At 45.3% G+C, this 12,815-nt stretch overlaps 1 protein-coding gene across 1 annotated transcript in view; it reads right to left on the reverse strand.

The window, feature by feature from the left end:
- Positions 1 to 11,786: 11,786 nt before the first annotated feature.
- Positions 11,787 to 12,815, reverse strand: part of LOC141842858 (L-ascorbate oxidase homolog) — a 6,064-nt gene continuing 5,035 nt past the window's right edge. Inside the window, exons 5-6 of the mRNA XM_074730846.1 lie at positions 12,348 to 12,572; positions 11,787 to 12,269 (exon numbers count right to left, since the gene is read on the reverse strand). Coding sequence (XP_074586947.1) covers positions 11,787 to 12,269; positions 12,348 to 12,572 — 708 coding nt within the window. The remainder of the gene's footprint in view (positions 12,270 to 12,347; positions 12,573 to 12,815) is intronic.

Genomic DNA, 12,815 nt, shown 5'->3' on the forward strand with positions numbered 1-12,815 from the left:
TGTTGCTGAGGGCCGACTGGAGCGATCGACCTATAGGGAGATAGTAGACCCGATAGGCGTATTTCGACCATAAGGGGTAGAGTGAATGGCCCATAGCCATTCACGATATTGCTGAGGGCCGAAGGGATCGACCGGAGATTGTAGAACTCGATAGGCTCGACCATATATATAAGGGGCAGATCTTTCGTAGTTTTGAATCCATTCATGATATTGCTGAGGGTATCCCCCGATAGGCTCGACCATAAGGGGGAGGGCCGACTATTAAGGGTAGAGTAAGGGCCGATAGCCATTCACGACTTGCAGCAACAGGTCGTCAATGGTGTACCATTGACTCTTCGGGGATCGACCTATAGTATTTGGGAGATAGTAGACCATAGGCGTATTTCGACCATCGACCATATATATTAGGAAAGAGTCAATGACACACCATTGACGACATGTTGCTGCAGATCTTTCTACGTTTTGAATATAAATTGCTACGCAGAGGAGTTAAATTGCATAGCAATTTAACGCCAAATATATGGTGGGGCCGACCGCTAAGATATAGTGGGGTCGACCGCCCCATATTAGGTTAGGGCCGACCGACTAATCCGACGCCATTCACGATATTGCTGAGGGTATCCTCCGATAGGCGTATTTCGACCATAAGGGGTAGAGTGAATGGCCCATAGCCATTCACGATATTGCTGAGGGCCGAGGAACCGAGGGATCAACCATAAGGGAGAATTGTAGACTCCGATAGGCGTATTTCGACCGGGCAGATCTTTCGTAGTTTTGAATAGCCATTCACGATATTGCTGAGGGCCGACTATTAAGGAGGGATCGACCATAAGGGAGATTGTAGACTCCGATAGGCGTATTTCGACCGGGCAGATCTTTCATAGTTTTGAATAGCCATTCACGATATTGCTGAGGGCCGACTATTAAGGAGGGATCGACCATAAGGGAGATTGTAGACTCCGATAGGCGTATTTCGACCGGGCAGATCTTTCGTAGTTTTGAATAGCCATTCACGACCTGTTGCTGAGGGTATCCCCCGATAGGCTCGACCATAAGGGAGAGGGCCGAGGAACCGATTATATGGGATCAACCATATATATAAGGGAGATTGTAGAACCCGATAGGCGTATTTCGACCGGGCAGATCTTTCGTAGTTTTGAATAGCCATTCACGACCTGTTGCTGAGGGCCGACTATTAAGGAGGGATCGACCATAAGGGAGATAGTAGAACCCGATAGGCTCGACCATATATATAAGGGAGAGGGCCGAGGAACCGAGGGATCGACCATATATATAAGGGAGATAGTAGAACCCGATAGGCTCGATCATATATATAAGGGAGAGGGCCGACTGGAGGGATCGACCATATATATAAGGGGTAGAGTGAATGGCCCATAGCCATTCACGATATTGCTGAGGGCCGAGGAACCGAGGGATCGACCATAAGTATTTGGGAGATAGTAGACCCCGATAGGCCTATATTCGACCATATATATAAGGGGTAGAGTGAATGGCCCATAGCCATTGACGATATTGCTAAGGGCCGAGGAACCGAGGGATCGACCTATAGGAAAGAGTCAATGGTACACCATTGACGACCTGTTGCTGCAGATCTTTCGTATCTACGTTTTGAATCCATTCACGATATTGCTTATAGTAGACCCCGATAGGCTCGACCATATCTGATAAGGAGAGGGACGAGGAAACAGTAGATCATTAGTAGGGTCGATAGCCATTCACGACTTGCCGGGGATCGACCATAAGTATTTGGGAGATAGTAGAACCCGATAGGCGTATTTCGACCGGGCAGATCTTTCGTAGTTTTGAATAGCCATTCACGACCTGTTGCTGAGGGCCGAGGAACCGAGGGATCGACCTATAGGGAGATAGTAGACCCCGATAGGCTCGACCATAAAGGAGAGGGCCGAGTGAGAATATTTAAGTACGTTATTATAGTGAGGAAAGAGTCAATGGTACACCATTGACGACCTGTTGCTGCGAGTAATAATAATAATAATAAGTGATCAAATATTCGACGGGATCGCGCTTATCTTATATAGTTAGGGAGATATGTACGATCTTTCTACGTTTTGAATAGCTATTCAAAACGTAGAAAGATCTACTACTATAAGTTGCTTGGCTCGACCGATAGGGAGAGAGAGAGAGTGTTGTTAGGAACGAGACGCACTTACTTGTTGCGACGTGTTTGAAATGCCCTCGACAGAGTTATGATTCTCTTTTCATCTTCTCTTTTCTTCACCTTTGAATCCCAGTTGCGGACTTGGGTGAAAAGCCGGACTCAAGTCATATGCATTTCTCTCTATCGGACAGCGTACGGGGGGAAGAAGGCCCTGGAAGCACGTCCAACTCAGTCGTCCCTAAATAGCCACTAATTATTGGATAAAAGGCTCTCTTACGCTCAGCTGCAGGGTACGGATATAAAGACTCGGAAAGGTACGCCATAGTTCTGACTATTAGTAAGGAAAAGCACGATCTGCTGGTATAAGAGGAGTTACGCAACGTGGTTCATGGCATAAACTACCCTGCCCTCGGGCTATATGTACGTGTTCACTATCTTCTAGTTCTGATCGAGGCCAACGGATAAGACTTCTAGTTCCGAAGAGGCCCGAGTGATGTTGAGTGTACGTTGTACGCATCGGCACTCATGAATGAACTGCTGTTCAGGCTTTCCAAAGAGGTTCGGGACTTAGAGTGACTCCCGGTAGAGTCCATTCCTCTTTCAAGAGTGAATGAGTTTTCTCCTCTTTCCTTGAAGTAAGAGGGAAGCAGCGCTCCGTCCGAACCTAGTTCAGAAGGACTGAAGTCTCATATTAAGTAAGAGGGCCCATCTATTTATCCTCTTATTGGAGCTCCACCAACGTACGAGGAAGAGATGCGAGGAATTGAAATAAGATAGGTCCAAGCAGAAGGCGGACTTCTTACTAAATATGAGCTGGTGCCTTATAGAGTGATGGAGAGGATATGAACTCGATGACATGGACAGAGTCTATTCTAGTTGGGAGAGAAGAAGAGCTAGAGATAAGAGTGATTGGTGCCTTCTTCATCCGAGATTTGACGAGACACCACAAAAGAAGATCTTTCTACGTTTTGAATTGCCAAAAAGAGACTGTTGCGGAAGTGCAGCTGCGCAAATGAAGATATTCGACTACGGTATGCAAGTCGAAAGATCAGAGACTCTTGCGTTTCGTCATTCCTTTATATAATAAGCAAATGCAGCTGAGCTAACCGAAAGAGAAATATATGATAATGAGAACTAGCACGTATTGTCTGATTCTCACTCTCTCTCCCATTCTGGTATGTAGTGTTTTGAAAGTGTTTTCTATCACCCATCACTCTCTCGCATCTGACTTCAGGAGAAGTGCATTCATGTATCAAGTGTCTTTCTTTAGTGCGAGTTCTTATGTGACCATTGTCTCTCACTCTCTCGCACAAGATGTGCATTTCTGTCTTTATGTGTTTCTATAGTGTGTATTTATGTGTTGTTTTAGTGTCTTTATTCTGATTCTAGTTGTTCCAGTCACGTTCCACTCTGAATCTTAATCTCTTCACGGTCGGAAGGTCATTGCAAACCCTCGGACGAGCTGGCTTTCCCGTACGATGACTCGCCTATCTCTTTACATTCCCTTTGTCCATGAACTATTGGAATGAACTCTCTTCTTGCTTGGTTAGAGTGAGACAAATGAAGCCCCTCAGTGGAATGATGTCGTTGCCCAGGTCACGCACATATTTCAACTCCTCGCTCTAGTACACCCGGGTTCTCCCTAAATGGGAAGAAGGGGCGGGTGATCTCACTAGGACAATCGACGTAGGCCATCCAAACTAGCCCTCGAACTGATTCTTCCAAAGGGGAAGACCACCGGGCATATGATAGGACCTCATTAGATGTGGATAGAGCGAGTGAAGATTATAGTTGTAGAGCTTCTCTCCGTAGGGCGGTCCGCGTGCCAAGCCTAGCCTGATAAATCTGTCTTGGTTTATCGATTGGGAATATGGATTGGAAAGATCTGATCGTCCTGGAGGCGGAAGATCCGAAAATACGCTACAGAGATTCAGGGAATGCGCCGTTTCATTCTTGACTTCCAGTGCTACGCCTCGAACTTAAGGAATGAGTCAGAGGGCGACACCGAAAGATGAGTCTTAAGCAGCAGTCCCGCAAAGAATAAGGGAGCTGGAGGAGGACTCGCTGCTGCTTATCTTTCTCCAGTGTAAGAGGGAAAGAGTGAATGTACAGCAATGCCATGAACGACTCTTGCTTAGAGGAATGAAGATATGAGAACATAAAAGCACTGAAAGAAAAGAGCAAAAAGAGACTGGCAAGAAGACGAGAAAAGCTCTTAAAGCACTGGATCGAACACTGTCGGTGCGAGTGCTTTCCAAAGAGTGCGATAGCGACCGGGGTGTGTCCCATTCACGACTATCAGCTTGCTCTCGCATCTTGGCATCCTTAATTCCTGAAAAAGGAAGGAAGAGAGCCTAGGTAGGAACCGGAAATTTCCCATAAGACGGAAAGGAGCCCATGAGGAATCCGAAAAGAGACTAGAATAATCAGACCTCCGCTGGTCTGCAAGCGGACTCCAATGAATGGGACGACTCTTACCAACGATGCCCTTCATATCGAACAGCCTCTGACCCGTATCTGCTGAACGTCTACTCTCGACTGTCCTTCCAAAAGAGTCTTGCCAACTCAATTACCTTCTAACCAACCAACTTACCACATCAAATCCGACACGGAATAGCCAACTCATGGCACTCAAAGACCAATCTAACACGAAATGGGCATGTTCGAGCGTTGCAAGCAAGTAAACCCTAGCGTAGGCGATGTGATTCTTCGAGTGAGCCGGCGTACGCCCGAAAGACGTTGGAGTTTGAGAGTGAACCGTGTGCAATCACATAGCCCGGCAGGTCTCTAATCGACAACGACCAAAAGATACGAGATTTTGCAGGCGTAGCCAGCTTTCGACACAGATGGACTGCTCTGTAGAAAGCCGGAGCCGATGGGCCCGGTCTTGGACTCGGTTGGATCTGAAGTAAGAACTCCTTGCAAGAGGAAGGGAAGACGTGCTCTCCCACTCGATCGAATCCTTAGGACTCTAACTCCAAAAAGTGCCAGGACAGGCAGGAGGATTTGCTTGCCTTAACACTGAACGAAGACAATTTATTGAATCTCTACTCTCCGGGTGGTAAAGAAAGAGACTCTAGACCGCAGCTGAGCCTCCTCCCGACCTCAAACCGGAGCAAAGGAGATGCCACGCAAGATCTAACGTTGCCCCGTGTGTAAGAATGGCTCTATTCGAAGGAAGATTGGATCGGGGGGTGAAGCAAACCATAAAGGAACTGCATTAATCAGTCTTATAGAATATCCATATCTTAGTCTTCTTAAGATTCCTGGCTGATCCGCTCAGCCAATTCACCAATCCGCCTGCCGCTCCAAGTAAGTACGACAGAGAATGTGCGATGAAGTGCTGGCGCCGGCTCGAACTTATAATAGCGAAGAAAGTGCTAATGTGGTAGAGAAGAAGCACTCAAAAAAAGGAATGCGCGGAGAGAGGCAGAGAATGTGCGATGTGCCTCGCCCAGGACTGCCTGCCTATGTCCATTTGCGTGACACATGCGATCACCAGGTTGAGATCGATAAGACTCGAGATCGGCATGGAGCCGGCTAGGGCTTCTCCATTAGGTTGGGGTAGTGGTAGAGGGAGCCTATCCGAGAAGGCTTGAATGGCAGTTTCAGGCTAGCGAATCTGACTCAGAATGTTTGCCACATCGCACATTCATTCAGTGTTATTGCCAGTGCTTTTTGACCGTCAATAAATGGGGACAGCTCGCCCCCTCATTCAATGGCAAGAGCTCCCGATTAGGTTGCATGCACGCACCTTTAGGTCACTGCTTATGGGATCGCTCTAACTATTATAGTTAAAGAAAGGCCAGTAGTGAAGTGAAGGGAGGCTTGTCAAGGAAGGGTCGGTTATTTAAATGTGAAGGGACTAAGTGTGTAGGCTACGACAATAAGGGCATGAGTCGATCCCTCACCGACTCCTAGGAAGGGCTAATATCGGATTGGCCAATATCGGATTTGTAAAAACTTCGAAAAGCTTTCATTGGATGACCACACAGGTGGTTCTTCGTCTTCATCTTCTACGAGTGTAGTGCAAACTTCTGATTATCGTCAATCTATGATTCGTTTTTTGAACAGTTGTTCACATTCTGATAGATGCCATTTGATTATGAATCAATTCAGAGCACCCGACCTCCCTTCCAATTATATAAATTACTTTTCAAAGTCTTATGATATTTGTATGTATTTAGGTTTTCGATGATTAACTAAAAAGAAGCGGTCAAGCACACGCCCACATGCTACGTTGGATCGCTCTTTTACTCCGAACCCATGAACCGACATTTAAATAACCGAGGGATCCTAGGAAGCGGCCCAATCCGATATTGGCCCTTCCTAGGATGCTCTTTTACTCCTTATTTAAAAGAAAAGTTGCAACTACGTTTACAACGTAGTCTTAACGATTATCTTCGAACAGCAACGTGAAAAGTTGCAAAAGATTGTAGAACACTTAGCGCTGCACACTAACCGAACCAAAAAGGCGATCAAGAAACGCCAGAGTAGTAACTCATGAACCCCTTCACTTACGAGTAATCTACTGTAACTCATGATCCCACGTAGCATGTGGGCGTGTGCTTAACCCTTATAGCATTGGGCCCTTATGACATTGGGAGTCGATCCCTCGGTTCATGAGTGTGCTTGACCGCTTCTTGTTTTCTTATGCTCGTTCTGATACGTAGGTTTTCATAGATTGGGTAGGCTACTACTGCTTATGGGATCGCTCTAACTAAAAAGACAACCTTTAGGTCGAGCCCAGTAGTGAATTCTAACACAGGAACTCTCGTAAATTCAAAACAAATTAATTTCTCTCGACTTGAACTCTCCTGAAAGATATATAAATGGAAGGAACGTTTATCTGACCCGAAAGAAATTCTAAACAAATAGAAATTGCTCTACTTGAACTCACTAAATGAAATAGGATTGTTCCGGGGATAATTCAAGAGGCGCATCATGGTCAGACTCGAGTCCAAATCTGGTTCCACCACACAGGTTTAACTCGCTGAGTCTACGAACTTGATCGGCCAAGTCATCCTCTACCAAAGTAAACCCGTTCGGCCATAGACGCGCCGAATCCTTACAGTCGGCCACCCATGCGCCGAATCCATCTATTCGGCAACTGCCTTGCCGAATCGCCCATTCGGCAACGGCCTTGCCGAATCGCCCATTCGGCAACGGCCTTGCCGATTCGCCCATTCGGCTATCTACTAGCCGAATCCTCCATTCATCTATCTATCTATTAGTCGAATCCTTCCATTCGGCCATCCACGCGCCGAACCCTTCCATTCGGCCATCCACGCGCCGAATCCTTCCCTTCGGTCATCCGCTTGCCGAATCGCCGAAGCGGTCATGAACATCACTCGGACATTGGAAGCCCCACCTCACGTGATTAGCAGCCCGCTGGATGGACCCAATGACCTACCGTGCCCTGGTACGTCCCATCATCTCTGACACGCCCACACCCCCAATAGTTAATGCCATCTCTCTACCGCCTACACGAATGGTGACAACATAGCACTTTACCGGCGATGGGACGGGGAGCTCGATTGTGAACATGTAATTGCTATCGAAGTAGCCGCGTTTGCTTCACTTACTCACGCTTGCTTCACTTACTCTTAAATAAATGCAATGGTCCTGATTCAATTAAATAGTCTTGGGCAATCGATCGAAATCTTCGGCTCACTACTTAGCTTCCAGAGTCACCAGGCCGATCTTGAATCTTTCTCACTCGGAGGCCCATGGTTGCCGATATTAGACTTGCTGGTAGGGGGTTATAATTCCTAGGATGGGTCAGATCAAGATATAGGTTTAGAAGAATCCCTCATGGAAGAACTCAATGCCAATAGGATAGCACCAAGAATCAGACCTAGCTAATGCCCTTGCTTGGGTAAGATGAAAGAGCTTTCGTGGTGCGAAGAATTTACTTTTATATTAGGCCCATGAAGAGCTAGCCTGCCGGGCACAATCAAGATGCAAAGAAAGCATAAAAAAGGCTAGCAAGACAAGAGGGATTTGAATAGAAAATGCCCAAGAAAGCATCTGTTCGGCTTCTCTAGCCCTGGTAACAAGAGACAAGGAAGTCTGAGGCTCTTCACTAGTTCTTCGCCACTAGAGCTTACATGGTTCTGAGTCTAGGTCTGCAGGCCTAGGAAAACTCTGCTTTGTTTGGGTACTCAACAGCAGCTAGAGAAGAGGACTTAGAGTAAAGGGCCCAGCTCCTGGAGTCTGATTCTTTCCGGTGAAGTTGACTTGTGACTCTTGCTAAGCAAGCGTTTATTCAACTCACTCACTTCCGAGCCACCTTCCTTGCCTTCCTTTTAGCCTTTCAAAATATAAGACGTGGTAAGAAAGAGAGTTCAGGCTTACGAGCGTTGAATAAAGCAGGTAAGAAGAGCATTATCCACATCTGCAAGGGTGGAAGAGGAGGGCCACACTTCCCCAAAGCAATTGAATTGGCGAGCTGCTATCCCGAATCCAAGATAGGAGAAAGCTTATTGCTGAAGCAGTCACTCACTCGGGCACCTTACTTTACTGATACACTGAGTCGGGTCTTATTTTAGATTCTTTTTTGAGCCAAGCCCTTGAACCTATAGCCTCTCTTCCCCGCATCTTCCTACCTTTCCTCAGGTACCGAACTGACGTGGCTTGCCATATATGAATGAGATAGCGCTACGTGCTTTATCTGAATGGTCTTGAACCAATAGAATAGCTAGCACCGCACCCCTAGCCTCTTCTCAACTACTTTGTCTGAGCCCATTCATGCCCAATAGATAGCTGGGATCATTTAACTTTCAAGAGTCCTCAGCTGCATTCTAGAAAGGAGATCCGCTATTTGACCATGCTTGTAGAGCTCGCTCCGCACCTTACTTAGTTCTGTTCCAGAATGATGGCAATGATGAATGACTTTGAGTTGAGCTCTTGTGTGTGTGTGTGTCAAAGTCAAAGTCAGGCATTCACTCTCTCTCGTACTATCTATCAGACTATTCTATTTTAATGAAGAGCTGATACATGGGGCCGGCTAGTCTACAAGTGAGAGTGAGGAATAAGAAGAGAGGAATCGGGCAAGACAAAGGCAAGTCTAACTTCAACCTAATATGAGATGAATTTTCTGTCCCGCCTCATCTCATCTCCATCTATCTAATCTAGAATTGTATCTTTCTTTCCTGCCTCATCGAATGGCAAGACGCCCAACATGTCATTATTTGGCAAACAAAGACATGAACTCGTCAGCTTAGTTGAACTCGCCGGGACCTGCTATCGCAGTAGCATTCCAACATGTCAAAGAATGGCAAAGAACAACAATGACACATGCTCTTTCTTGCCATCTCCTTTATGGGACCAACTCAAGCATCCCGCTCGCTGTCTTCACTTGCCATCTTCTGCTGGCAGAGCTCCACTACTTTATGAAGCCCAAGTGCTGGCTCAGCGTAATATTTACCCAAGACTCCGCTACTTTCTTTTACCCAAGACTCCTCCCACGGGGGACTCCTACCTACCGATGACTGGAAGGTATATTCATGAATAAATAAGAAAGCGCTTTCTCTTCGCTCCGCACCAGCTTGATCATCTCATTTCTCATCTACTCATTTCACTAATGTTGCTAATCTGAGTGTAACTAGTGAGTGAACTAGTAATTCATGATATGAGATCTCCGCGTAGTGGGCTTAGCAGGGACAGGCCCGCTCTTATCTCCGCGTAGTGGGCTTATTATGCGGGCCCGCTCTCATCAGGCTCTTCCGAGGGCATGTGGGAGGCGCTTCCGAGGGAAACATCTTTTCAGTTAGGCTCCGCTCCAAGTCAGCTTCCTCAGGTTCCCGATGATGATGATGACAGTGACGACGGTGAAGACGACTCTTCTTGATAGCCTAGTTGTGTATCATTATAATTTTTCTCACATTTAATATTGCTTTTACTTTTTTTGTATTTGCAACTCTTTTTTTTACTAATTAATATTATTTTTTTATTTTGAACAGGGTTGATGAAACCAAGGATGGCCAAAAGATAAATTTTTACATATTATATTGTATTTGTAATAAATAATTTTCTAATATTTTTGTTTTCTTATGTAGAAAAAGAAATTTTGATGAAGAAGAAATCAGTGATGCTGAAAGTATTACCCGAGGTTGATACCATGGACGGTGATGCTTTCTTTTCTGGTCGTCATTCAGATACTTTTTATATATGTATTTTATTATGGATTTGGATGTTATGGTAATTTGATGCACTTGGATGTTATGGATTTGGATGTTATGGATTTGGATGTTATTATGGATTTGGATGTTAACGTTATTATGGACTTGGATGTTATTATGGATTTGGATGTTGGTTTGTGATGTGGTTTGTGATGTGCTTGTGATGTGAATTTGATATATTTGCTTGTGTGTTTGTGATGTGGTTGGGTGGTGATAGTATATTGTAAACAGGTTTGATATTTCGAAGAAACAGATTGAATCTGTGAATTTTTTTTTAATTTGCGATGAAATTTGCGACGAATCGAGATTTTGTCGCCAACTTATCGAAATTTTACTGTTATATCATAACTTTGGCGACGAAATCACGTATTCGTCGCCAATTTGCAACGAATCATGTTAATTCGTCGCATATTTGCGACGAATCCACGTGATTCATCGCAAATTGGCGACGAATACATGATTTCGTCGCCAAAGTTGTGAGGAAATATCTGGCAGTCGAATTTGCGACGAACGGTTTTTCGTCGCAAATTGGCGACGAAACATGACTTTTCGTCGCCAATTTGCAACGAAAACTATTTTTTCGTCGCAAATTTGCAACGAAAAATGATTTTTCGTCGCAAATTTGGCCGTCTCCATTTCTGTATGGTATCCCGAAAGTTAGCGACAAATTATTTTTTGTCGCCAATTTTGCGACGAAATCTTCTTTTGTCGCTAATTTTTGGAACGAATTTACTATTTCGTTACTATATTTTGCGACGAATTTGGCGACGAACTTTATATTTGTCGCTAATTTGGTGACGAATTTTAAAATTTTTGTCGCCACTAGTTGCGACAGGCTATTTGCAACGAAAAGTTTTTTGTCGCCAAATTCGTCGCAAAATAATTTTGTGACGAAAAAATTAGGATTTTTCGTCGCAAAATTCGTCGCAAAAGCCTATTATTTTTGTAGTGAAACAAAGTTCTTGAATCATGTTCATCAATAAAACTTTTATCAACATATTAAATAAACAAAAAAATCTTTTAAAATAAATAAATAAATTTATATTATCAAGCTCAATAATTAATCAAATAAATTTAAAATATAAAAGTTTCAAATAATCAAACAAACTTAAATTGAGAACTCGATAACATCTAAACGAATTAAGCTCAAACCAGCTTGAACCAAACTCAAGCTCATAAAAGAAATCAAATCAAGCTTGAATAATCATTTCAATGACATGGTTTATTTTATGCTCGGCTCGGCTCCGCTTGATTCGATTATTTTATCAAAAAAGCTTGACACTACAAAAATATTATCAAATAGCGACGACCCGTTTCCGTCGCTAATCGAGATTAGCGACGGAAACAGCTCGTCGCGCATTTTTTGGTCGCTGACGTCACTTTAGCGACGGAATCTTAAATTCTGTCGCTATTTAGCGACAGAATAAAGAATTCCATCGCTAATTATTTAGCGACGAAATTTTTTACTGTCGCAAAAAAATAGCGACGGATTTCGGGTTCTCATCCCTCCACGAGGAGACGAGCGACCAGTCTATCATAGTTGGCCCTCCCGGTGGCGGACCGGCCGACTTCCCGCCGGAGTTACTGTATCGGAAGACGGCGGTGGTCGAGAGCACGGTGCTGATGAACCGCGAGGAGACGGCGATGAGGTAGTCCTTCGGCGGCTGATCGGCCGTGACCAGAAACGAGCAGGACTGGCCCAAGTGGAGATCGAAGGAAGAGTAACTGTTTTGGAGGGTGTGTGATCCTTCCACTTCCACCAGCAACATTGTGTGTCCTTGAATTCTTACATTCAGTGACGTTGCCAGTCCCACGTTCGATATCCGGAAACGATATGTTTTGCCTTGCTCGACGGTGAAAGTGTTTCCATACTGTCCTCGGCCATTGATGAGGAGGCCGTCGGGGAAAGGGAGATCTCTGCCACTGTCTAACATGTATCTCAGGTCCTGTAACAGTTTAGAAAGCATCAGCCATGGTGATTTGATGAATCCTTCGATAGAAATAAGGGAGAGGCTCGAGCTCACAGTGTGGTTAGCTTTGAACCAGTCGCCGATCAAAAGGGTGTAATCGTCTGCAGGCCGGCTTAGAATCCTGATGCCGCCGAATCCGCCGGCGGCCTTGTGGAAAGCCAGCGAGGGGAAGTAGAAGTAGCTACCGATCTGGTCCTTCAACTGCATCACATAAGTGAAGTTGCCACCGGGCGGGATCGGGCAGTTGGTGCCATAAACGCGAAGAATCACATTACCAGTTTAGTGACGTTGTTTAGCAAGATCTGTTCTTGGAGTTCTTAGATAGATTTTGACTCGTTTGGAAGATCCTCGGCACATGTTCTTGTTGCTTCTTCCCCGATTTGATGTGTGCTTTACTGGGGTTGGAGCTCTCTCAGGACGAGAGGCGACGATGTCGTCAGCTCTTCGTCGAGCTGCGAGATCGGCGGTGATGGGGCGGCAACGAGAGGGAGAGGCGAGCAGAGGGCGCGGCGGCGAGCAGAG

Source organism: Curcuma longa, chromosome 12 (genome assembly GCF_044706935.1).
Source record: "Curcuma longa cultivar G26 ecotype Majalengka, Jawa Barat chromosome 12, ITB_CL_G26_1.1, whole genome shotgun sequence".
NCBI classification, from domain to species: Eukaryota; Viridiplantae; Streptophyta; class Magnoliopsida; order Zingiberales; family Zingiberaceae; genus Curcuma; species Curcuma longa.